The 27,071-nt window shown below is 39.4% G+C and overlaps 1 protein-coding gene and 1 long non-coding RNA gene across 3 annotated transcripts in view; both read right to left on the bottom strand.

The window, feature by feature from the left end:
* The window catches only part of LOC136273009 (uncharacterized), a 60,125-nt gene extending 59,056 nt beyond the window's left edge, over positions 1-1,069 (bottom strand). The window contains exon 1 of the long non-coding RNA XR_010711131.1: positions 955-1,069. This is a non-coding gene — a long non-coding RNA (uncharacterized lncRNA). The remainder of the gene's footprint in view (positions 1-954) is intronic.
* Positions 1,070-1,427: 358 nt separating this feature from the next.
* Positions 1,428-17,688, bottom strand: LOC136272991 (uncharacterized). Of its 2 annotated transcripts, none has more exons than XR_010711110.1 (3): positions 17,537-17,688; positions 3,476-3,649; positions 1,428-1,535 (listed from the first exon to the last, which is right to left on the bottom strand). XR_010711110.1 is itself a non-coding variant. In XM_066076461.1 (3 exons), the coding sequence occupies exons 1-3, from the start codon at positions 9,194-9,196 to the stop codon at positions 1,450-1,452; spliced, it is 375 nt and encodes a 124-aa protein (XP_065932533.1). In that variant the 5' UTR covers positions 9,197-9,222; the 3' UTR covers positions 1,428-1,449. The 2 variants fall into 2 exon arrangements, 1 of the variants encoding a protein (XP_065932533.1); XM_066076461.1 differs by lacking the exon at positions 17,537-17,688 and adding an exon at positions 9,082-9,222.
* Positions 17,689-27,071: the final 9,383 nt, after the last annotated feature.

The following is a 27,071-nucleotide window of genomic DNA, read 5'->3' on the forward strand; positions in this document are numbered from 1 at the left end:
AAAATTAATTCAACACTGAAAATCAAGCGTCTTATAACAAAGTTACAAGTTTCAATCTGGGTACAAAACCTGACGTCACAATACTCTAAGAATGATGTCATAATCCTCAAAGGGAAGATATATTTTGTTCTGACTGTGTATGGAATATACACGGTCTCCACGTGACTGCTGTTAGCCAATGATTTCTTTACAATTCAGCAGAAGGTAAGATATAAAAAGAAATTGTGACTATATACATATATACGGAATGACTAATAACTGTAATTAACAAAGTTTATTTTGATTGGCTATTTCCTTGCTAAAAACCTTTAAGAAGTCAACTCAAATTTTATGAAATTAAATGAAATTTGCAGAAAATATTTATCAATTATTTATAAATGTCATACTGTAGATTCCATATTTTATGCAAGTACTTAATTCTGTGATTCAATTGTTTTTTATTAAGACACTAGAATATGAAATATGAAACAGCAAATTTGTATCCTGATTTCTAATAATCTACATTCATACGAAAAATGAAAATGAAATTCCGCAAGATGTGCTCCTCACGATTTTATGCAGATATCAATTTCTCACATTTAATTAGGAATTTACAGTATGCTAGTGTAAGAAATCTACTTCTGGCTCTAAGGGATGAAAAAGTATTCTGATCTACTCTTAAAATATTGCTGAACTCTGGAGAAAATGTCTTTTAAAATTCATCTTCTGTATAGTAAATAATTTAATGTCCAATAAAATTGAATCAGTGAAATGTTGAGAAAAAAAATTAAATTAAATTAAATCTGAAATGTTTGAACTTGAGTACCAATTCAACATTAATTAATAGAATTAATTACGAAAACAAGAAGTCTACTAAAGGAATTAAATAGCAAAAGTTAATAATTTCAATTCTAAGACAAAGTCAGGGACTGCAAAAAAAAAAAAATGGTGCCAGAAGAGACTTCCATAATGTACCTGGGAGCTTTGATAACGGTGGTCACTGATTAATGGCTAGTGATTAAGATAACAAGTTCTTTAGCAAAGGAAGTGATGAGGCTTTTCCATCAGTCATCAAAGAATGGAGTTTCTCTAAGAAGACATGGCAGCTCTAAAATATAATAAACAGGATGAAAGTTTACAAAATATATACCTGTTAACCTTTCACTGCTGCTATGTGGGAGAAACTCCCCCTAACCAACTTGGCTAAGGGGGAGAATTTGCTTAAACAACGATTTTGCGCGTGAAATGCAAATAGGGACCAAAGTGGTTGTATCAACATCAGTACATAACATAGAACTCACTGAGATGGGGCAATACCTTTACAAGATCACTCTCATCATATTCTATGAAAATCATAGTTTTTAATCTTTATCATTATATCATATATTAATGTGTGGTTTGACACAATATCATATATTATTATACCTTCATAAATTATTTTACCTCAATATGAATATTCTATATAACGCATCATCCAATTGGTTCTAGACAATCACATGTCTGGGCAATAAAACTTCCATAGTCATATTTTGGATTTGGAGGCCTTGTGCACTTTCCTGCAAGAGTTGTCATTCATTTAAGGTATTTGATCCATAATAGCCCCAGATTCAATGAATCTGGGATCATAACAGATATGTATGGACTTAGTACGGTAATTAGTATACTTGGACATAATTTTCATATATAAGTATCAACATGTAACAGTGGAACGTGTCCTTATCAATGACCTTTCCCTTTTCTTGAAGAGTTGTCCCCCTTTGCTTTTATTCTATAAAAATTATAATTCTAGAAAATCTATATGGTATAAAAATTATTTTCATTAGTTTTTGTATTCCTAATGATAAAATACATCTTTATGACGTCCTGAATGTCGGTTCAATACAGACGCACTTATTGAAGTTGGTTGATTAAAATTTTCCAGAGAGCTATTACCGGTATAATACACCTTTACAGCCACTTGTGAACATGTACTGTTTACCATATAGCAGCTAATTAATTTTGCAAAATTATAGTCAATACAGTATATATTTTAAAATATCTTATAATTAAAACTCTACCAGTTCACATACGATCAAATTCATCTGACCCACCCCGTTCCTTACTTTCAGAAATCCAATTTCCGAATAAATTGGAATTCCAATGTGGCCCCACCCTACTCCTCAAGATTTTGATTTGAAAGATTTTTGAACATTATCAGAGGTTGCTTTCAGTAAAGATACAGCTTTTCTAAGCAAGTGGTTTTTAGAAAAAGATATTTTAAAATTTTTTCTATTTTTTATAATCCTATGCTATGTAAATTTTAAATAAATGATTTTTGAGAAGAAAATTTTAAATATTTACACTTTACTCTTATGTAAAAGTACAACCCTCCATTGTGGCCTCACCCTACCCCTGAGGGTCATGATTTTCACAACTTTAAATCTACACTACATGAGGAAGCTTTCACACAAGTTTCACATTTCCTGGCTGATTGGTTGCTGAGAAGAAGTATTTTAAAGATTGATTCTATATATTGTATGTAAAACTCCAACCCCCCCCCCTCCCATTGTGGCCCCACCTTACCACCAGGGGCAATGATTTGAACAAACTTGAATCTACACTATCTGAGGATGCTTCCACACAAGTTTCAGCTTTCCTGGCCAAATGGTTTCTGAGAAGAAGATTTTTGAAAAATATCAACAACATTTCATTAAATCCTAATGATCTCCCATTGAAAGAGAGCAGGGCCCCACATTTTAACAAACTTGAATCCCCTTCACCCAATGATGATGCTTTGTGGCTAGTTTGGTTAAAACTGGCCAAGTGGTTTCGGAGAAGAAGTCAAAAATGTAAAAAGTTTACAGACAGACAGACGGACGGATGGACGGACAGACAGACAGACGGATGCCAGAAAAAAAGTGATCAGAAAAGCTCACTAGAGCTTTCAGCTCAAGTGAGCTTAAAACCTTAACCTCCTCCAGCACCTGAAACAGATGCAATTAGTTGTTTCAAATTTTCCTCACTTTCTCCTATGGTACAATGGAACTCCATATCAGAAAATTGATCCCATAGGACTATGATTTTCTTTGATGAGCTTGTTAAAATTAAAAAACTCTCAAAACATTACCATAATTACCATACTATGTAAAAATATGTAAAAAAGAAAATTCAATATTACAAACAATTTTAAAATTGCCAAAAACACTACAATCATATCAGTAATTTTAAATTTCATCTAAATCAATGCCCTATAGGGTCATTTCATCAATTTACTTGAATAAAAATAGTTAACTTCTTTATAAATAATGATAATATTTATTTCCTAATAATGATAGAAACTTTTGGTTTACATGAACAAGTGATGATTTTTTTTTTCTATAGAAGTTGTTATCTAAATGATTAAACTTAATTGTTGAACTTGTTGGAAATTTAGTTTGTTCACATAAATGAGAGGATGTACGAAAGAGAAACACACGTTTATCATCATAGTTGCAAGTAAACCACGAATTTGCCCTACCAGCATGGAGCTCCATTTTCCATAGGCGGTAATGTTTATGTTCCAGCCCGAATTTTCGTTCAGCAACGAGAGACCTCTGGAATGAAAGCTCATCAAATTGTCTTTTTCCTGTTAAAATTTCGTGGTGTGAAGTCAGATTCATTTTCCGGCAAAATGCATGTGTATTGAAAAACTCTGAAAATGAAAGTAAAAGTAGGGAATTTTACAGTTTGGGAAAGGGTGTACATCAAACGCCTCCTAAAGTCTATGCCCCACGTCCCTGTCGTAGGAGGTGGAAACGGGTTATGCCGGCTAACGGGGCTATGCCTGCAGCATGGGGCCAGTCACCCCTTCTGCGGTGAACACTGACTACAGAAACAGACACACAGAGAAAAGTATTACCTGGTTCACCAGTAGGTAACATCAGAAATGAAAGCATGACGTCTAGTCAGGAAAATCATCAGAGAACTACTAGACTGAGAAGCTACCTTCTGAGACCAAACCGCAACATCAACATAGCAGCATGGAACGTGCGGACTATGTTTGAAACTAGCAGATCAGCACAGATCGCCAAAGAGATGAAGCAATATGATATCAGCATTCTTGGCATAAGTGAAGCACGTTGGACAGGCTCTTGAAAAATAACTTGTAATAGTGAGACCATCATCTACTCAGGCAAGGATCAAGATCACCAGAGTGGCGTAGCAATAATGATGAGTAAAGAAACATCAAAGACACTGATAGAATGGTACCCTGTGAACGACAGAATACTGTACGCTAGGTTCGATTCCAAACACATCAAGCTCAGTGTGATTCAGTGTTACTCGCCAACCAACGATGCTAATGATGATGAAAAGGACACTTTCTACAATCAACTTCAGAGCGTGCTACATCGAACACCGAAACACGATATGGTGATAGTTATGGGAGACCTAAATGCTAAAGTGGGAAAGGATAACACCGGCAAGGAGGCATGTATGGGAGCACATGGCATTGGACAATTAAATGAAAATGGAGAACGTCTACTAGACTTCTGCGAGATAAATGGACTAGTGGTCTGCAACACAATCTTTGCACACAAGGACATTCACAAGTACACATGGGTTTCGCCAGATAAGAGAACAAAGAACCAAATAGACTACATCATGATCAATAAGAGGTGGAGGAGATCAGTTATAGATGCTCGGACGTACAGAGGTGCAGATATTAACAGCGATCACATACTCTTACGTGCCAAAATACAACTTAAGTTAAAGGCAACGAGGAAAGTGCAAGGACGTAGGAAGTTTGCAGTGAATAAACTTAAACAGCTAGAGGTAAAGGAAGCCTTTAAACTGGAACTGAGGAACAGATTCTCTGCACTAGAGACCATGAATGATGAAAACAACATAGACGGAAAGTGGGATAATATCAAGGACTGTTTTACTTCCGCTGCAACTGACACATTGGGATATAGGAAAAGTGTGAAAGAAGAATGGATAACATCAGATACATGGACTCTATTATCAGAGAGAAAGAAGATCAGATCTAAAATATTAGATTGTAAAGACAACACAGAGATGGAATCCTTGTCAAAGTCTTACAGAGACAAGGACAGAGAGGTCAAGAGGAGTGCAAGACGTGACAAACGAAAACGCATAGAAGACAGTGCCTGTAGAGCTGAGGAAGCAGCAAGGACTGGAAATATCCAAGAACTCTATAAAATTACATCAAAGGCCGGAACGGCCACAAAGGCGTCGAGCTGACATTTTCTTTTATATAGAATGATATCAATAATTTGAATTTCTGTACTAATATATATAGTCGTTTATCAAATAATATTAGAATAAAAAAGGAAATAAATAACGTTTTGTGCTGTTTCAAAAACAATATTAAATCAGTATATTTCGTTATAAAATAGGTAGTGATGAGTTTATAATACAATAACTCATCATGGTTACAAAAATCGAAGAAATTTCAAAGTTAAAAAAAAAATTATTATTTTCTTTCTGCTTTAAAAAGTCTTTGCACATTTCACAGGCTCATAATTTGAATACATTAAGTGTGTCCCTAATTATAATAATAAAACATACTTTTATTTATTTCAATTCCCGTTTGAAACAAGATTACCTATGCTATGGTTGTTTACAAACAAATCCACAACACGTGCTATCTAAAATGCTCGACCAAACCAACTGCATTATCGTGTTTATTAATTGCAATAAAATCTATAGATAAGTTTATCGCTTACAATTATTTTGGAGACCATGCCCGATAACAAATACATTTACATATCAAATTTTATTTCTATCGGGCACAGTCTCCAATCAAAATGTAAGCGATAAACTTAAATAATATTTTAGTGAATGTTTACATTGCACCTTATTGTATTCATCCGCCATTTCTTGATTAAGCAAATTTATACTAATGCAATGAGTTGTCAATAACCAGGGAGGCAAAGTTGGTTTTTTTGTACACAATTTAGTTGAATAAAAGGAATACAAATCTTGTAATACGTTTAATACTTCAAGGAACTTATTTTTTATGCGCATTAAAAAGGCGGTGCAGTGCATGAATTTTTGGACGATTGCCAATCCAGACGATCGCTAGAAGGCTGCCGAGCATTAGCTCGACGCCTTAAAAAATGATGTCTGGAAAATTTACCAACAATTCAAGTGTTGTGAAAGACCATCATGGCAACATTCTTTCCAAGGACAGCGACATCATGAAAAGGTGGGCAGAACATTTTAGATCAGTTTTGAACAGAGGAGACCCATGCCAACCACCAGACATTGACAACGAAAATGTAACAGAACTTGACATTAGTGTGGAGGAAATAAGCCTAATGGAAATACAGAAAGCAATCAGGAAAATGAAAGACAACAAGGCTGCAGGAGTAGATGACATCCCAGCAGAATTACTAAAAGCAGACATTGAAGCAACATCTATTGTTATGCACAACCTTTTCCAAGATATTTGGAGAACCACCAAGATACCATCAGATTGGAAAAGTGGAATTATTATAAAACTTCCAAAAAAGGGAGATAAAACAGAATGCAACAACTGGAGGGGAATCACACTTTTACCAACAATAAGTAAAGTTTTTACCAGAGTTCTCTTGGACAGAGTAAAACACCAAGTTGATGCACAACTTAGAAAGGAGCAAGCAGGATTCAGACCAGGTAGATCATGCTGTGACCAAATCTTTGTATTACGAAACATCATAGAACAGTCAATAGAGTGGCAGTCCTCTTTATACCTCAACTTTGTTGACTTCGAGAAGGCCTTCGACAGTGTACATCGGGAAAGTTTATGGAAACTCCTAAGACTGTACGGACTACCACTGAAGATCATTAACATCATTAGAATACTACATGAAGGATTTCAGTGTAGTGTGATGGTTGACAAAGGCCAAACCGAGTGGTTCCCAGTAACATCAGGGCTGAAACAAGGCTGTATGCTATCACCTCTACTCTTTTTAGTGGCCATAGACTGGGTCATGAGAGAATCCACCAGAGACCAGAATAACGGCATTAGATGGAATATGGGAAACAAACTGGATGACCTAGATTATGCCGATGACCTATGCCTTATCTCTTCCACTCATCAGCATATTCAGGAAAAAACAACCAAACTGCACACAACATCTACAAGCCTAGGACTTAACATCAATTTAAAGAAGACCAAAATAATGAGAATAAATGCACGGAACAAGAACTCCGTACAAGTAAATGGAGAGCCTTTGGAAGATGTAGACACCTTTACATACCTGGGCAGCATTATAACAACATCAGGAGGTACGGACGAGGATATTACATCAAGAATTAATAAAGCCCGTCATGTGTTTGCCATCTTAAAACCAGTATGGACATCCTCCTATATGACCACAAGAACAAAACTCAGGATTTTCAACAGCAATGTAAAATCAGTATTGCTATATGGCTCAGAATGCTGGAAGCTCCGGAAAGACCTCACAAAGAAACTGAGAGTATTCGTAAACCGATGCTTACGGTCCATATTCAAGATCAGATGGCCAAAAGTAATATCTAATAACGAACTCAGAGATATGGCAGGTCAAGAAGACATATCCGTGGAAATCGCTAGAAGGAAGTGGAGATGGATCGGCCATGTGCTCAGAAAAGACCAGCACGACATTACCAGAGAAAGCATCTTCTGGACAGCTGATGGGAAAAGGAAAAGGGGTAGGCCTAAAACAACATGGCGAAGAACAGCAGAGAGTGAGCTGAAAAAGATAGAGCTAACATGGAAAACAGTGGTGGCAAAAGCAAAGAATCGGACTGGGTGGAGAGACTGTGTGGCTGCCTTATGTGCCACCTGGCATGAAGAGGCCTAAGTAAGTAAGTAAGTACATCAAACATTTTCAATTCCTTCCTTCAAATGATAATAATAATTCAATTTTGACACTTGCTATTAAAATTGCAAATACTCTTGTCTTACATGTGTCACACATTCTGATTTAAAATGTCCCAATAAATGTAAATACACTCTGAAAGTATAGGAACTATTTTGCTTAAAGGCACTACTTTGTTGTCCTACACACATTCTAAAAATAGTTAAAGGGATATACCCACATGTTGACAAACAGACTCGGCACCGTAAATAACAGTTCCATTTAATTTAGTGTGACAATTCCACTCAAGTAATAATTTTCCTAGCAAATGAGTCCAAATTTAATACTGTAGGCCTAAAAAAAAATTGTGCCAAAAAAGAAACAAAAGAAAAGAAATTGTCTCTATATGAATGGAACTACAATTGATTAAGTACACATTTTGATTGGCTATATCCTTGTGTAATACCTTTAAGAGACTTCCGTCAAATTTTTTCAGCCCTGACGAATATCGATGAGATTTATAGTAGACCATAACATTACAACCAGAAACAACAAGTTCATGATTAAACAACCTGAGAATGCGTCCACACAAGTTTTAGCTTTTCTGGCCAAATAGTTTTTAAGAAGGAGATTTTTAAAGATTTTCTCTATATATTCCCATGTAAAATTTGATCCCCCCATGGTGGCCCCATCCTACCATCGGGGACCATGATTTGAAAAACTTTAATCTACACTACCCAAGGATTTATTTAGGAGAAGATTTTTTAAAATACCAACAAATTTTTTTATAATTCTGAATTATCTCGCGCCCCATTTATACCTCATTTGAACTTATTAAAGTGTATAGTACAAAATCAATATTATTATAGTTATCCAGGTCCAATCAAGGGGTATGAGGATTTATCCTGGGTTGTATTCCATACAGCCTGAGGCTGCAGGCCCGAAGGGTGTATGGGGACATAACTCTGTCAAAAATTGCTCGATCGTACCCAAAATCAAACTTGACCGAGATATTATGATACTTCTGTATACCAAATTTCATTGCAACCTATGAAAAGAAAACGAACAGAAACTAAAGTAAGAACCAGTAATAACTAAGATATAATCATCAGAGGGCACCTGCTCCATTATGTAATTTTCTTTTGTACCATATCATAACATATGGTAACTTCTTTGTATTTTCCGTATGAAAAAAAGGGAAACTTAATATCTATTATAGTTACTTAAGCAATAGCTGACATTTAATTAGCTAAACAATAGATTTGAAAGACTGGCCTTCGCAAGTCGCCTGGGATACCTGCGCCAGGTTCCCTGAAAACCTGGAAGGTGGGAACACTCTGGATCAGGTCTGTCAACGTGGCCAAACTTCGAAGGAGTTGGTCAGCCAACCACTCGCACACTCTAAGTCGCATAGCCGTGGCTTCATCCCCCAAGGGCATGGACCTCCTAACACAGGGTGAAGGTGGGAGAGCGTCACATGATCCCTCAACTTGTTCGTCCTCTCGGCACAATTGGGAAAGGGGCAGGAAGAGAGTGGCGATCATCTCCTCCTGCTGCGAAGCTGGTCGTCTCTGGGTGGAGCTGGACCACTTGGACTAGGAGCTTGCCACGCTCCATGCTCTTCGCAGGGTAGGGATCCCCCTTCTTGTCACTGGCTTGCCAGGATGGCCTCCTGGCACACGCTCCATAAGACAGTGGTGGCCCCTCGGGGGCAGCCATCAAGGCTTCCTCTTCCTCATGATGTGATGGCGGCTCCACAGGGGGGCCAGCCATCGGGTCTCCCCTGTCTCCGCCGGCCTGCTCGGTAGGCGCCCCAGCGTTGCATTCGTGCCACAATGGTGCCATGGGTGTTCTCTCATTCCGCCACTCCCGGCGGGAGGAGGTGCAGTCTTCTTCGCTGTCAGAATTTCTGTAAAGGAGAACAAGACGAATAACAACCCCCCCCCCCCCAACACAGTTTGGGCACACAAATTGTTTAAAGGTGGAGGCCTCCTCAGGGGTGACACCCACACACAGACCGTGAAACCATTCGTCACTGTACCATTAACTTCTCATCGTCAGGGCGCCGACAGGTACAAACACAATCTCATTAGATGGGCCCAATGATGAGGGGCATGTGGGGGAGGCTACATTAGGTTTTGGTTACGGGGACGCCCCTGATGTCTGGGGGGGGCTTGGGAGAACTGTCAGGAGGCCCTCTGGCAGCAGGAGAGTGTTTTGGGGGCCGACCTCGGCGTGGCTGCTGCCTGAGGGGGATTCGGGAAGCTTGCAGGCACCCGCCGCCCCTGCAGGGGGGCTGGAAGCCAAGACGCTCCCGGTCTCCTGCTTGGCACTCTCAGAGTTCTCAAAGTTCTCCCTAAACCGAACGAGCCATGGGGGGATGTCCCTGTCAACACACTTCTTCAAGCGGTCGTGATTGGCCACAATGACTGCCGACTTGGTCTTTACTTGGTACAGGTGGGGGGTCAGCTTCTTGACTATGATACCAGGGCCCTTCCAGGACGGGCTACGCTTGCAACACTTCCCCTTCACCGTCGCGGTGTCCAGCTCATACACAACATCTTCTTCTTCAAAGGGGCGGGTAGCGGCCTTGATGTTATAATCTCTTTTTATCTCTCCTCAGAGGTGTGCAGGCGCCTCCTGGCTGTCTCATGACCAGTCAGTATTTTGTCTTCAAGGTCCCTCACATATGTCTCGATATCTGCAGGGCCCTCCTGCAGGGGGGACCTGTACATCAGGCTAGCTGGTGTATTGACCTCTCTACAAAGCATGAGTTTGTTGGCGATGAACCTTGAATTACAATTGACTGCAGAGCGGAAGGCCCCCCTATCTGGGCCAGATGCTCGTCCAACAGTCTTGGGCCTTATCAATATAACACCTTACCGCATCCATAAGGGTTCTATTGTAGCGCTCCACCTGTCCATTGGCAGACGGACGGTAGGGGGTGGTGGGGGCCTTAAGTATTCAGAGGAGGTCACACACAGCAGTAAACAACTTACTTTCAAAGTTGCGCCCCTGATCTGTAAATATCTCAAGGGGGCAGCCGAACCTAACAAAGAATTCGTCCACTGCCGCTTTGGCAGTAACCTCAGCTGTCTGGGAGGGGAGGGGGACACAATCCACCCACTTAGTAAATTGGTCCACCATGACTAGGACATACTCATTCCCCTTTGGAGTCTTAGGGCGCGGTCCAAGGAAGTCAAGGTGCACCCTCTCCATGGGTGCCCCGGCATGATACTTAATCATTTCTGCCCTGGCGTGGCACTGTGGGCGCTTATTTCTACTGCAGGGGCCACAAGTGCTAACAAACCTCTCGGCCCCCCACATCATCCTGTACCAATATAAATGCAATCTCATCCGGGCCTTGGTGTGCTCGATCCCTTGATGTCCAGCCGCTGGTATATCGTAGCAGAGTCGCACAACCTCTCTCCTCAGCTCTATGGGGACGACCAGAACTTTCCTTTTCTCTCCCCCCTCCTCTGTCTCTTTCCAAAGGACCCTGTCGTTGTCCAACTGCAACAAAATCCTGTTGATATAGTAATGTTTGACAGCTGGACTGGCTAGGAACAGTTTGTCTTCCTGGGTCACTTTACTGGCTACGGCTCATCTCCTCGGGGGTGAGGCCCACCAAGGAAGGCGGTCCAACCAAGCCTTCCAAGGAAATTCCTATGATACAGGCGAAACTGGGGGTAATGATTTATTTGGATCTGAGACTGGCATGGGCCATTTGGACTGCTCTTACCCTCACAGTTGTCTTCACGGATCCGGCCCATAAGCTTCTTGGAGACATAGCCCAGAGCTGCCTCGCTGATAGAGGGCCGGGCTTCTTCTCGGTCAACAATAATGGGGCTCTGATCCTTCGTAAGGCTAGATTCTTCCCCCAACAAGGGGGAATATGTCCAACTACCAGGCCTAGCTGGAGGGACCACATCGTCAACTTCATCCGCAAAAGCAATCCAGAACTGGTGGGCTCTAGTACACTTAAGGCAGCCACCACAAGGCAAATCACTAAAGTTAACGGTGAAATCCACCCCCCTACACCTGGATGGGGGTGGCGGTCTGTACAGTGCATCAGCGTTCACATGGTGCCTTTCTGGTCTATGTTGGATCACCATATCGTACTGACTAAGCTCCTCGAGCCAGCGAGCAAGCTGATCTTGAGGGGTACTTGAAGTTGAGCAACTAAATAAGGCTATGGTGATGTGTGCGAACGACAAATATACGGCCAAGCAAGTAATGTCTGTACATGTGCGTGAATCTGATAATTGCTAGGAGCTCCTTCCAGGTAGTGCAATTCCTCCTCTGTTCTGCTAACAGGCTGAGACTACCTTAGGCTATCAGCTTTTCTTGCCCCTCCTGGATCTGTGAGAGCTCAGCACCTATCGCCTCCGCTGACGCGTCAGTGTCCAGTACAAACTCGTCCTCTGCAGTAGGGAGGGCTAAGATTGGGGGTGAAGTGAGAACTTTCCGGAGGGCCGCAACAGCAGTCCGCTGCTGTGGTCCTCATAAACAAGGTTTCTTCCCAGTGACACTGTACAACGGTTGGGCAATCTGGGCAAAGCCGGCAATGAACCCCCTGTGGTAGTTGGCAAAGCTGAGGAACCGCTCAACACAGTGGTAGGCGTCGTCCAGTCCTTTACAGCCTCTATGTACTCATCCCCCACTCATCAGCGCTGAAACACTGTCCTCAGATTGGCTAGGTGATCCTCAAAGTCGCACCTAAGCACTAAGGCATAGTCCAGAAATGCCAGGACTATGCTCCATGTGAGCCCCCACAGAACTAAGTTCATGGCTCGGAAAAAGGTTGCTGGGGCGTTACACAAGCCGAAACCCATATGCCGGAACTCAAACAGGCCATATCGGGTGACGAAGGCAGTCTTCTTCCGGTCCTTAGGTCTTAACATAACTTGATGGAAGGCGGAGTTCCCATCCAGCTTGGAAAACCAAATGTTCCCTGACAAAGTTTTGAAACACTCGTCGATCAATGGGAGAGGAAATACATCCTTCCTTGTAACGTTGTTCAGCCTGCGGTAGTCCAGGCACCATCGGACTTGCCCATCCTTCTTACCGATGAGCACCAGCGCTGCTGCCCACTCAGACATAGAGGGCTGAATCACCCCAGCGTCCAGCATATTCTTGAGATGCGCCGAGGATCATTCTAGCAGGTCCTGCAAATGGGTGGGCACCTTAGGGTGAGATCCCCCAGGCTCACACACAGCTTAACTCCAGGCCGCTCTCCTAGGGTAGGGCGCAGGCAAATGAGCCTCAACTACCTCTCCCAGGAAGCTCCCCTCCTTCAGAGTAATTTCCAAAGCGTTCACCAGGCAAGCCACGAAGGCATCTCCAGCGGCAAGGTAAGTATGGGGCATAAGCAAAGCCTCTGACACTTTCTCTATCCCCAGAATGGTCATGAATTCAGACAGACTCCTGTCCAGCTTGAAGGGCCACAATACAGCAGAGCCGGCACAAACGCAGACCTCACGCACTAGCGTCATGCAAGCAACGCTCTCCGTCTCACCTCTACCATAGGTCATCTGCATCTCTTCCCCACACAAGTTTATCACCCCGAGCTCCAGTCCATCTTAGCCTTGTGTTCCCATAGGATGTCAATTCCCAACAACTAGTGATGGGAATCGGTGAGATTTTCATTATCGATAATCAGTTTCCCTTAACTAATTAATCATCAATTATAATCGGAAATTTTTATATTTTATAGTGTAGTGTAAAATAAATGTAAATAAACAAGTTACAATGAACAGACTCATTACTAGGCTTTTGTAATTTGATTTACTTAGTATTTCTAGCGATAAAAAAACTATATTCAAAAGATTTTCCTTTGTAGGCAGTCCAACATTAATTTTCTTGAAACCAAAATGCGTCCAAATTCTAGAATGTGCTATGTGCGATAAGAATATCGAGCTCGTCTGACATGTCAGCCATTTTCAGACCACGCACCTTTTTAGGGTATAGATAGTTCGCGTTTAGAATATTCTGTTTATGATATGTGCTTGTTGAAAGGGAAAAAAACCTTAACTGATTATTCGTAATGAAACCTTTTATGATCGAGCGCTTAGAATGCAATAACAATCGATCGATTTTCGATCATAATCGATGACTGGAAATCACTACCAACAACATCCTGTCCTTAAGAGGGGCCACATAAAGATCCACCTGATGAGTGTGCTGGCCTACACCAAGGTCAAATGGGCCGGCAACAAATTTCTGGAGATGGGCTTCATTTCCGGCTTGCAGCAAAGTGACCTGTCTCTTAATGGGGGGCTTTGACTCCAAATTGTCATAGAACTTCCTCCCAAGTACACTCACTTCTGCCCCAGTATCCACCACAGCTTCAATGGGGGCTCCCTGGATCCTCAGCTTTATGGTAAATGCAGTCCATGGGCAATGCTGGCTTTCTGTGACACACAACTCCCCCTCCATAGGGACTGCCTGTGGGTTTAAAGACATCCTACTTTTATCCTCGCTGTTTTCATGGGGCCCAGACTCTGAGGTCATATCCTCCCTCGGTGGCTCCTGCAGCTTCAGACTGTGGTCTTCTGGAGTCAGGATCTCATCACTAGGAACCGGAGATTCCTCCTCTCCAGTCAGCAGCTCCTCCTCAGGAAATGGTTCAGTTATGGGCTGATTCCTGACACGCACTCCAAATCCACCACCCTGCTTGGAATGCTCAAGACGGGTTTCCCCTGACTGACCAAACTCTGGCTTCACACTCTGCATGTCCTCTTTAAAACATTGGCTAGCTCTGGCTGCCCCCGGCCCTCCTAGTGGAGGAGATGGCGGTGACGGAGGCATCGGGTCTGCTGGGGCCCTGCCACTCTCCCTCAATTCTCAAACTGCTGCATCGGCTTCTGAGTTCCTTAATCTCACTCTCCCCTTCACCATCCTTCTGGCTATCTACAGATACCTTGTCCTTATCCGCCATGGACCTAACCGCCTCCCGCTTAGGCTTGGGGGGTCTGCTCTGACGCGAATGCTGGAAGTACTGCATGTGGTCGACAGCTTCCTCCATAGTCTTGGGTTGGCCATCCAAAGTGTACAAACCCGCCTCCCGGTCCTCCGCTCCATAACACAGACGAGGTATAGCCTGGGCATGAACATCCGGTAGCTGGGGGAATGCACGAGTAGCCAAGGTGAGCACTCAGTCAGACCACTGTCGCAGGGATCCACCACTATTCTGTGTCGCCGATTGAAAATTAAGTTGATGAGTGAGGTCTGGTGCTGATGAGCCAAAGCGCTTGTCAAACTTCCTGAGTATTTCGCTGAACCTCAGGCGGGGGTAGTCTCCAGCATCAAAGTGTAATACTCAATGGCCGGGCCCTCCAGAAAGAAACAGAATTGATCATGTTGCTCGGTCTCATTCCACTGTTGGCGAACAAATTTATGAAGGAAGGCTTTCAAGTTGCACTTGCCATCATAGCGGAGATCCTTATATCTAGGTCTATTCCGGACGGTCCGGTGGCTGGAACTGGCTGGTAGTGCAGCATAGTCTTGAGGATTGTACCGCACCACAGGCAGCTGCACATCTCCAGATGAGCCATAGGTCGCAATGGGCGTCTGCGAAAACTCCGGGGCATGGCGAGATGCTGCGGATAACCGCGCGTGCTCATGGGGATGATGAGGCGCTGCGGATAACCGCACATGTTCATGGGGATGATGAGGCGCTGCAGATAACCGCGCATCTTCATGGGTATGATGAGACGCTGCGGATATCCGTGCATATTCAGGGGGACTGCAAGACGCAGCGGGATTACGCGCGTGACTTGCATTAGAAGGTACATCTCTAGTGGGGGGCTCATATGCATGAGGTACTGGGATGTATGAATGGTCACCCAGGAGATGGGGTTCCCCAGACAAGGGCTCATGATACTGTGGCTGGACTTGTGCTATTCTACTTCCCTCTCCCTCAGGACTGTAAGGCTGGGAGGAGGCCTCAAGCGTTGGGACCGCATAACCTGTAAAATACTGGTGCAGTCCCAACATTGTCCCCCCCTGCACAGTAACATACTGATCATCCCCGGGCTGAGGTGTTGGGTAATAACAGCTGGGTGCGACCGGCTGGGTTACAGCAGTGCACATGCGCAGACCAAAGTATCCCTGTGAGGTATGGACCAAGGACTCCTGGACCCTAGTGGCAAGGTACTCCCCCCCAGGGGAAGGATGGCGAGGCACCCAATGAGGGGGCCTACTACCTGGCATGGAGTTACTATTCCCTGGGGCAGGGCTAGGCTGAGCAAGTGAAGCTTGGGGTTGAGAATCAACAATTTGAGATGCATGTGGCAAATCAACAAGCTGCCCTTGGTTTACACTAGCAGGGTCCTGGGGTTGGTTAGTTGAACTAGTAGGGCAATAGCTACAGGGCTGGGGTGTGGGCTGGTATGTGGGTCTGACAGGCCCACCGGGCATGGAGTTGGAGGGGGACGGGGTGATGGGGGGATCAAGGTCTAGCAGGTGGGGTCTCAGGTCCCCTTGAACATTAGGCGGATGCAGCGGGGTGACTCCAATGGTATCCTAAGGCCCTTGGATGACAGGAACATCCCTAACAGTTAGGTCACACTTACGGGTAATGGTCATATGGAAAAGACGTGACATGGGGACCCCTACATATTCGCTAGGTGGGACAAATTCCCTATAACAAACTGGTGAACTGCATCTTACCGAAGAGCCAGGGGACACCCCTGGCTGAATACTACTGGCTGGTCCAGGCACAACAGAGTGTGCCACCTTGACCTCTGGCTCCCTTACTGTACCCTGCCAAACCAACCTCCCACACTTGGGATAGTCTGCCTGCCCTCCTGGAAAGCGGAATGGGCCGGCAGCCTGACCTAACCTAACAATGCTAGGAGCACAGTAACCCATATTGCCCGGAGTTCTAACACCTACTGTATCTGGGCCAAGATGTCTGCTCCTCATCAGGTGTTAAAGTGTCGTCTAACCCCAATAGTGTAGCGGCTTAGGTCAATATTTCAGCAAGATATTTCACTTGTGGATACAAGCCCCAAATTTTGCATGAAGGTTTCTTGAACATTACTTGATCAAAAAATATCGTTGGCCATTCAAGTTTTGGTCATTTTCAAGATGGCCGCCTCTTATTTCAAAATGGCGTCTTTTTTTCATAATGTTTTCATGATATTTTGAATATTTCTGGGTAATGTTTTTATTTTCTGTGAAATTATAAAGAAGAATTTGTTGTATGATATAATTTGATGTTCATTTCAGATATGAACACTCTGCGCATGAATTCGAGTTTGGTGCTTGTATCCACAAGTGAAATATTTCATCCACTATCCGCTACACTACAAGGCTTGCAAAGCCTCTTCAAATGAAACATTCATGATGAGCGAATGGTACAATACACAAAAACCTTCCAAGTCAAAATCAACACAGACTATGCGAGAAAATGCAAATTATATGCTAAATGCAACAAACTATACCTATCAACAATGGAATGAAAACTTTAAATGGAAAAAACTATGCACAAAATATGCAGAGGTGAAAATAAATTCACAAATTAATCCTACAATCCTAAGCATGTGGTGGCCCCCAAAATGGGGGCTACACCCGTATATCTACAGAAGAAAAAAAAACGCCTAATAAACAGCTTTGACACTTTGCGGGAAAAAAATTGTTCCTGTCTTATATATACAGTGAGTTAAGGGCCACGAGTTGGGCGCCAATATGGTGTTTATATACCTAACACTGCCTATGATATTAACCGTGGGTTACCCCGAACTCACCTGTACATCTCTATCCGTTGCTGTCAACTTCTAGAAAGGCGATTGGGTCCAAATCCCTTTTAGCTCGCGCAGGGGTTCCCGCTATGTGACGTCACGGGCTATTAGATAGCCCGTACGGGAAACGATTCCACAAACACCACACACACAAGAAATCCAAACTAATTAAATCTGTAAGCGAAAAAAAAAAAAAAAATGTGTGCAAAGATACAGCTATTACCATACATATTCTGGTATTCTATTATTAATATGAAAATTATCCCTTCCCCACCACAAAAGCTTGAAAAATACACACAAAATCACATATGTATCATTTGAAAGTTAGAAAATTTATTGTAAAAAAACCAAACACTTTTCACGTATGCTTATATGTACATGTATTCATTTTTTAAATACATGTAGTACAACTGTTTGTTGCATGAACATTTATGTAGGATCCATTCATATATGTAGGGGATACAATCAACAGTCAGAGGTTTCTAAATTTTTGGAGTAAAGAATTTTGTTACTTTTATAAGTATGAACATTTGAAGTTTCCATTTGATAAGTCAGGTTATTAATTATATGAAGAATAATCAATAAATGACTTTATTTTAGTAATACAGAACTGTAGTTTTCAAGTTGACAATATTTGATCTTTAATATTGAAAAATTTTCGGACAAGTGAAGTTAAAGTTTGGACTAGTAAATTCTTGGTCACTTGTCCAAATGGACAATGTAGAGCCCTGGCCTTTATCAAATGTTGTGGATTTTCCAAAATCTAAACATAGGTAATCACAGATTACAAAGCTCACCGAGACGAGGCATCACCCCTATGAGACCACCTTTATCATATTATATGAAAATCATACTTTATGATCTTGGATATTCATGGATTCTGTTTTGACACAAAATCAGATATCATCTGTTAAAAAATTGTATGATAATCATATGTTCATATATTAATCAATATAATAATATAAAATTAAATATTGCATCCTATCATACTTACAATACATATCATATAATACAATAAAATACTGTAATAAACAAAGATGATATTGTAAATATGAAATGACATTGTATTGTGTTAAACCTTATTGTATTTGATCACATAATACAACATTATTATATATACGAGGGTCAATCAAAAAATACGAAGACAATGTGGCTGTCTATCATATGTTTTTCATGAAAGTCATACTTAACAGATTAATCTTTGCACCGACACTTATGTTATTGATATGCGAAGTTTTAGTCCATTTGATGAAACAGTATTTTTGTTACCCCTTTTTAAAAACATTATGTTTTGTCACCACGGCGCACGGTAACTTTCAAAACATGACGTCAAGATTAAACATGCACAGTTTATAGATATACCCCATCTTTATATCATGCTTAGTCTCTTGTGCCTTTCTCCATTCAATTTAAAATGGCACTGAACGCACACATTTGTTCGAGAATCATAAGTTAGTTCATTAAAGTTTTCATTTTCTTACCGTGTATTTCTTAGTTTACAGTAAGGATAACCCTGAACGTCGATTTACGTTACTTATTTTTTTACCAAATATTTACAGATATTCTACTCTCTTTCGGACTGTTTTATATTCAAAATACAATGACCGCCACCCTCACAAAATTTATTACAGTTAAACACAAACTTGCATATAATTGTTGACTTATTTTTTGCACCATTGAGCATTTTCACAGCTTCTATCGGCTTTTTCCTGAGTTAGATCCATTTTATTTGTACTTCACGTTGCGCCGTGACGTCCGGCGACGTCGATGTTTTTAGTCAACTCTAAAGAGGACTATCTGTCTTTAGTTACTAATATCTGTTCGACAAAACAATATATCCCTTCATTATTTGGTACATAGAATACCATGACTATACTAAATTTGAAGTTTCAATATTATTTGGTTTTATGCCCAATTAATAGAGATATTACTTTCAACATTATATGGTTTATTGTAGACATAACACAAATTTTGACCGTGCGCCGTGACCTCATTTTTGCAGGATTAAATTCTAAATAATTCTTAGAAATAAAGAAATTAATTAACTTTTTTCCTTGCAAATTCTTTGAAACTATTGCTAAATTATGTCTACCAAATTTAGTAATGATACGACGTTAAGTAACATAACTATGACAAAAGTCTTCGTATTTTTTGATTGACCCTCGTAATACAATATTGTATTATATGATACAATATCATATTACATAATACATCATAACATTGAAACATATGATATTATATTGTATAATATAGTATGATATATTGTATTGTATGATATTGTATAATATTTGATACATAATATGATATTGTATCATATGATACAATATAATTTGATATAACATTGTATCATATCAAATGATTACAATATTATGTGATAAAGTAAAATATTATATAATACAATATTATACATACATATTGTATCATATGATACAATAATATATCATATAAACTAATATCATATTATACAATATCGTATGATACGATAATATATAATATTACAATATCATATAATACAGTTCAGCTTGATATAATTGTAAATTACAGAAACCAATATCATATTATACAATATCATATGATACAATATAATATTGTATCATAATATACAATACTATACAAAACAATATCATGATACACTATCAAATCATAAAATATCAAAAAAATTGATACAATATCATATCATATCATATAACTTTTTACAATATAACATATGATATTATATTGTATCATATTAAACAAAAGTGTTTCATATCATACAATACTTTATCATAGGAATCGTGTTATATCATTTAACAACAACCTCATCTTTCTATCAAGCAGGTTTAAGTGAGGTAGGAGATTTCTTTAGCATCCTTGATAATGGAGATCAGGCTCTGCATCTGAAGCAACCTCTGCGTTTCATTTATAATATAGTTAAATCAACTATGCAAGCTATCATCTATAAATCATGTGACCTGTTCAAAAAAATCTAAACCTCATCCAGCATCCGAAACCTATGGCTCAGATTCAGCATTCAAGCCTGTCAGGTGCATCAGTATACATAAGACGCATCTCCATGCAAGTTTGGTGAAGTTCAGACCAGTAATAACTAAGATATCATCATCAGAGGGCACTAGCAATTAAAACTTAACCTGCTCCAGCATCCACAACATATGGCTCAGATTCAGCATCCATGCCTGTCAGGTGCATCTGTATCATAAGACACACCATCCATTCAAGTTTGGTGAAGTTAGGACCTGTAATAACTAAGATATATTTTTTAGCATCCTTGATAAATGAGATCAAGCTCTGCATCTGAAGCTTCCTCTGTGATTCATTCATATTACAGTTTAGTCAACTATGCAAGTTTGAAATAGTACTATCATCTATAATTAAACATGTGACCCGTTCCAAAAAACTTAACCATATCCAGCATCTGAAACCTATGGCTCAGACTCAGCATTCAAGCCTGTCAGGTGCATCAGTATCATAAGACGCACCATCCATGGAAGTCTGGTGAAGTTAGGACAAGCAATAACTAAGATATAATCATCAGAGGGCACCTGTTTCAAAAACTTTAACCAGCTCTAAAAACCTTAACCTCCTCCAGCATCCGAAACCTATGGCTCAGATTCAGCATTCAAGCCTGTCTGGTGCATCAGTATCATAAGATGCACCATCCATAGAAGTCTGGTGAAGTTAGGACCAGTAGTAACTAAGATATCATCATCAGAGGGCACCTGCAACAAAAACTTTAACCAGCTCTAAAAACCTTAACCTCCTTCAGCATCTGTAACCTATAGCTCAGATTCAGCACCCAAGCCTGCCTGGTGCATCAGTATCATAAGACACACCATCCATGCAAGTTTGATGAAGTACGGACCAGCAGTAACTTAGATATTGCTATCAAAGGGCACCTGCAACAAAAACTTTAACCTGCTCCAAAAACCTTAACCTCCTCCAGCATCCGAAACCTATAGCTCAGATTCAGCATTCAAGCCTGTCTGGTGCATCAGTATCATAAGACACACCATCCATGCAAGTTTGGTGAAGTACGGACCAGCAGTAACTTAGATATTGCTATCAAAGGGCACCTGCAACAAAAACTTTAACCTGCTCCAAAAACCTTAACCTCCTCCAGCATCCGAAACCTATAGCTCAGATTCAGCATTCAAGCCTGTCTGGTGCATCAGTATCATAAGACACACCATCCATGCAAGTTTGGTGAAGTACGGACCTGCAGTAACTTAGATATTGCTATCAAAGGGCACCTGCAACAAAAACTTTAACCTGGTCCAACAACCTAAACCTCCTCCAGCATCTGAAATTTAGGACTCAGATTCAGCATCCTAGTCTTTCAAGTCCATAAGTAGGTCCAGATGCATCATCCATGCAAGTTTGGTGAAGATAGGACAAGTAATAGCTTAGATACAGGACATGCAACAAAAACTTTAACCAGGTCCCGACGCCGACGCCGACACCGAGGGTATAGCATAAGCTCCCCCTGACTTCGTCTCGGTGAGCTAAAAATAGCACAAAGCTCACTCGATGGTGTTAGCTTGGTTGCGATATGCTAGAACTGTTTATTTGATGTGAAAATATTGGAAACTTGGAAGCAAATGTGCTTAATAAAGAAAAAAAATTTACAGATAATTGCAAGTAATACATATAAGTATGCCTCTAAAAATGCTTGTGTGCACATGTATAGGGACTGACTGCAAAGATAAAGTACAGTAACTGGCGTATTTTTTTGGACGAATCGTCTATGCAAACACCTAGTTGAATTGCTCATTTTTAGCCCAAATTTACAAAAAAAAATCCTACGATACGTCAATTCAGACAACACATAGAACTTATCGCTTTAACATGGCGTATCAAACTGCAAGTAACATTATTTAGTGTATGACGACAGAATGTCCCCGATATTGCTACCAATTATTATTAATGATTAACATTTAAACAATTACGCTTTATACTTATGCATTGTATTTTCAAATACCAGTAACATCTATAAAGTCGCTTGCATTGTATACAATTCCCGATATCGCGTGTTATGCAAATTGTATGAGAGTAAACTAACCTTACTTTGTCAGAAATATTTTATTCCCATGTATTAAAATAAATATCCACTCTGACAATCGCTAGTGTACACCATTACGTAACAAGCCACCTGTTGACTCGGTGCGTGGTCAATGTTTGTTTAACAATTTTCAGTGTCAGAAGCATGCTCCTGTCTCGTTTTGGACTTCAAAGGGGGATCTCAAGTGCAGAAAGCTTAGCAATTACTATGATTTAATGAAATTGTTTACTTTGTATCCAGTAATGCAGTTACGTTACACGCTATTTTTTTTACATAGACACTGTTAGAAATAGACCAATCACTTGTCCGATTTGATAATGACGATATAAGACATATATACGTTTCCTAAAATTTTAATTTTACAACTTTCAAAGAATTGGACAATAATTAATCAATGAACATTATTTAGCACAACTGGTGTCAGCCTATTGTATAAACAAAAGTATTGATAATTGCCGATTATGTATTTAAAGAATTAATTTGACTTAAAAACCATTTCTTATTTATACTTTCCACTAACAACTCTTTACCAATAAAATAACTAAAATTAAAAACATTCCCTGTACTGCAATAATTTTTTCCATTCATTTTTGGTTTTAATTTTACTTTACAGTATTATCTTCCCACTTAGTCTAGTGATATATGGAACCATGTGACGATGTATTTATAAAAAAACAGAACAGTAAAATTTTCAATTGATTAAAGACATGAACCATTTTTTAAATTACCGTTATTATTATGTATACTACTGTTAACAAATGAGAGAAAACAATACTTAATAAAGATGAACAATGAATTCAATAAGGTAATTTCCAATCACACAGCCAACTCAAGATGATTAAAACCAAGATTTTGAATGCTATTTTTAACAATTTTCTGACCTCAAGCCTTAGACAAGTCGATTTAGATGATAAGTCTGGTGCTCTGCTTCAGAGAAAATAAATACCGACTAATCATCGGAAAATACGGTAAATTCAATTAAATTTAAACTAGAGGTACTGTGAGCAATTAATTAAGCTCACAATTGAACACCCCCCCCCCCCCCCCGCTAAGAAAAAAATCATAACTCATGTATTTTTGCTATTATAGAAAATATTGGATGAATCTATTTCACTGTCCATTTTCTATAAATAACAACTGCTCTATTTTTAAAACTGTTAATGCTATAATATAAGTACACAAACCAATTTCTATCCTTTAAACGAAATACCACGTCAAGCAGTCATTTAATATAAACATTTTGAATTATTAGTCTGTGCCTAATTTTTTTCCGAAATTTTTTTTCCCGCACATTTTTTTTTCAATCAAAAAAAATACATCGGGGCAGGTCATTTTCAGAGAGACGGGGATGATAATCTAAAAAATAATTCTATATGGCCTGAGACAAGCAAGCTTTGTGTCAAATTTTAGCTTCTAATTAATTCAATTAATACAAGACATGACACAGACAGGAATTAAGGATTTTTTAAACAATGACCTTGAACTTTCTCAATTGACGCACCCTGGGAAAAGGAATCCTGGTACCTATATTCAATTTGACGTCATTTTAAAGAGGTCAAGGGCTTGTTAAACGTTGTTTTAGGAGAGACTGTAGGCATTTTAAATACCATATTTTTCTGGGCATAGGCCGTAATTTTTTTTCTCCGATGAGCGAGCCCCGGCCTATCCCCCGGGATCAGCTAATCTTAGACTCAAAGTTAAAAAAATTTAACATTAAAATATAAAATCCACTGTTTTTATCCGTTGTACTTTTGTAGCAGTTTATTATGTGGGTTGGGTTTTTTTTTCATCCGTTTGAACTATTGTTCGATAGTTGTCCTGTTGATAATTTTTGTAATGACATCATGAGTAATAAAATGTACAGTACTGTACGAGGTATTTCCTTACAATCCCAATCAAAAGAATTTTTTTCCCACATTCGTGTATGAACCCTGGAAACTATTATTGCGTAGTAAAAAAAAAAACGAAACCGGGTAGAATGTAATATGACAGAATTTTTGTGAATTCTTCATGTCTGCGTTCGTGGGAATCACTTGTCTTGGGTGTAGAATAAATCAAATGCTTTGTGTTTTTACAATTAATTTTCTGTTGGATGAAATAATGGTATTCTGGTGTCGTGTGTATATACAAAGGTGTGAAACCGTGACTAAAACACAGCCTGGGGGCACGTAGCCTAGTGTACACCGTTACACTTCATTGCATTAACTGTGTTTTTAACATTACAACTTCTCTGCATAACGGCAAGTCACTATTTAATTAATTAATGGAAAGAACACAAATTAAATATTTTATGTTTGGTATTTCGTTTTCTCATTCATAGCGATTACAGGGGATAACTTTATTTGAATATGACACCACGTGTTGAGCTAATGGACGCCATACCCGTATTTACAAGTAGCTTTCAAAGTATAACTTGATTAAATGAGATTTAGCAATAAGGTATTAATAAAATATAAAAGGTTTGGTAAAATATTATACTTAGTTCTACCAGACAGAACCACGGAGGTTGGTGTTGCAATTAAATTTACACTATGTAAAATTACGATACATAACGATATACCGACGAATACGGAAGAGACCAAACAGCCACAAAACACAGATTAATTTTTAAAAATTGCTTAAAATATATCTGTTAAGCAAATTTAATAACTTTAATTACTCTTTTGACTTTCTACATTGATATTCTAAAAATATATACTTAATACGATGACTTCCTTAATCAGCTGTCATACTTTCACTATAGTAATCATCGATTGAAAATCGGCTTATCCCCCAATTCGGCTAGTCTAAGGATTTTTCTTGAATTTTGTCTAAAAATTAGCAATTCGGCCTATGCCCCACATCGACATATGCCCCAAAAATACGGTACATTTCATTAGTCAAAAATGGACAAAACTCTGAGATTTGTTAATCTTATCCTTCATATTTCATAGAAAATGGTTGTTTAAAACATGATTTTTCATTGTGTCTACCAAAAATTTAAGCCCCAGTACACCCTATGAAACAAAGATATTGTTGTGAAGCATCATCAAAAGAATTTATGTCTTGAATTTCATTAACCTGTAGGCACCTTTCATTTACTAGATCTTGACCTTAAGTTGCGAAAATGATTTGACGCTCAAATGGCTCTACATCACATGATCAGGGTTTGAAATTAACAGTCGCTAACTTGCCATTTGCTACTAATTTTTAGTGTTGGCGATTTATCCCTTAGGCCGCTACGAGCGACAATTGTCACGCTGAAATTTCAGGTCGGCCACTGCTATGCGCGACTATTGACGTTTTTCCAAGAGCAAGTTATCTAAGGTTTCCCCAAGCCTCGCTTTGAACAAAAACAGGATGGCTATTCTTGGGAATGAAATATGATTGGTCAATTGATGTTTTCGTAAGGTTTCTAAAGTTTCCATAGTTTAAAATAAAGTCTATAGAGCTGTAAACTTCGGAGAAATGCTTTGAATTGTAGCATACATAGAATGAAGTTTTTTCACAGTGATAGCAAAGAAAAAATAATTTTGATGGATTTAATCCTACAGTACATAATTTAGAAGATGTTAATTTATTGATTTATGTGTCTTTGATGGACTTTGTGCCAAGAAATGAGCGAGAATTTGATCTCGATCTCGAGGTAAGCTTGTCGCGTGTTGATCCACTGCCATTCAATATCCCATTCACCAGAGAGGAAAAATTATTTAAACACTAAAATGGAGGATTATGAACCTTCATCGTTTCTAAATTATTTTTTAATGATGTTTATGAAAATTCTTGTTTAATTGATCAATATCTATACTGAGAGACGTGTGCAGTCCGAGAATGTGAACCAGAACAACATTAAACAAGAGGCCCATGGGCCACATATCGCTCACCTGAAAAATAGTTCTTGTATCATTTTATTTCAAAAGAGTTTATAATGAAGTGAACTCTGAAAGAAAAAAAATTGTAAAAGTCTCATATATTTCAGAATTTTGCCATATATTAAACAATACATAACAAGAGGCCCAATGGGCCACATCGCTCACCTAAGCAACACTGGCTTTATATGGGCGTTCAAAGGATATTGTGCCATGTGGCCCCTCGGTAGATTAACCAAAAATGAATATCCAAATTTTTACTTATTTTTGCATCTTTGACATATTTACCTTCATGGAATACAATTTTACCGAAAATAAGATCATTCGCAATATAAATAACTAAATTTTCAGTTGGTGTTCACGGTTAACTTCCAATTCCCTTTATTTTAGCCCCCCCCCCCCCCAATCACTTTATAAAATGATTAAAATACATGAGAGCATAAAGGTACATTTTCTTCCTCCACTACTTGCTACTTATTGTATTTTCAAAAATTCTATATGTGAAAGAAGAAAAGTGTACCTCAATGCACCACAATGAATGCACTCAATTCCTCAAATTAAAAACATTGAAAAATTTAATTGGCCTTCTCCATTATAGACAATTGTCATTTCCCAGGCATGAATTCATTTCGTATGA

The sequence above is a fragment of the Magallana gigas genome, chromosome 1 (assembly GCF_963853765.1).
Source record: "Magallana gigas chromosome 1, xbMagGiga1.1, whole genome shotgun sequence".
Lineage (NCBI taxonomy): Eukaryota > Metazoa > Mollusca > Bivalvia > Ostreida > Ostreidae > Magallana > Magallana gigas.

What these genes read in the sequence shown, in the direction of transcription:
- LOC136272991 (XM_066076461.1), bottom strand. Translation starts at nt 9,196, where the DNA reads ATGCGACTTAGAGTGTGCGAGTGGTTGGCTGACCAACTCCTTCGAAGT. An exon ending in TTTCAGGGAACCTGGCGCAG is followed by an intron (nt 3,650 to 9,081) that starts GTATCCCAGGCG and finishes TTTCATTTTCAG; the next exon opens with AGTTTTTCAATACACATGCA. An exon ending in GAAAATGGAGCTCCATGCTG is followed by an intron (nt 1,536 to 3,475) that starts GTAGGGCAAATT and finishes CAACTCTTGCAG; the next exon opens with GAAAGTGCACAAGGCCTCCA.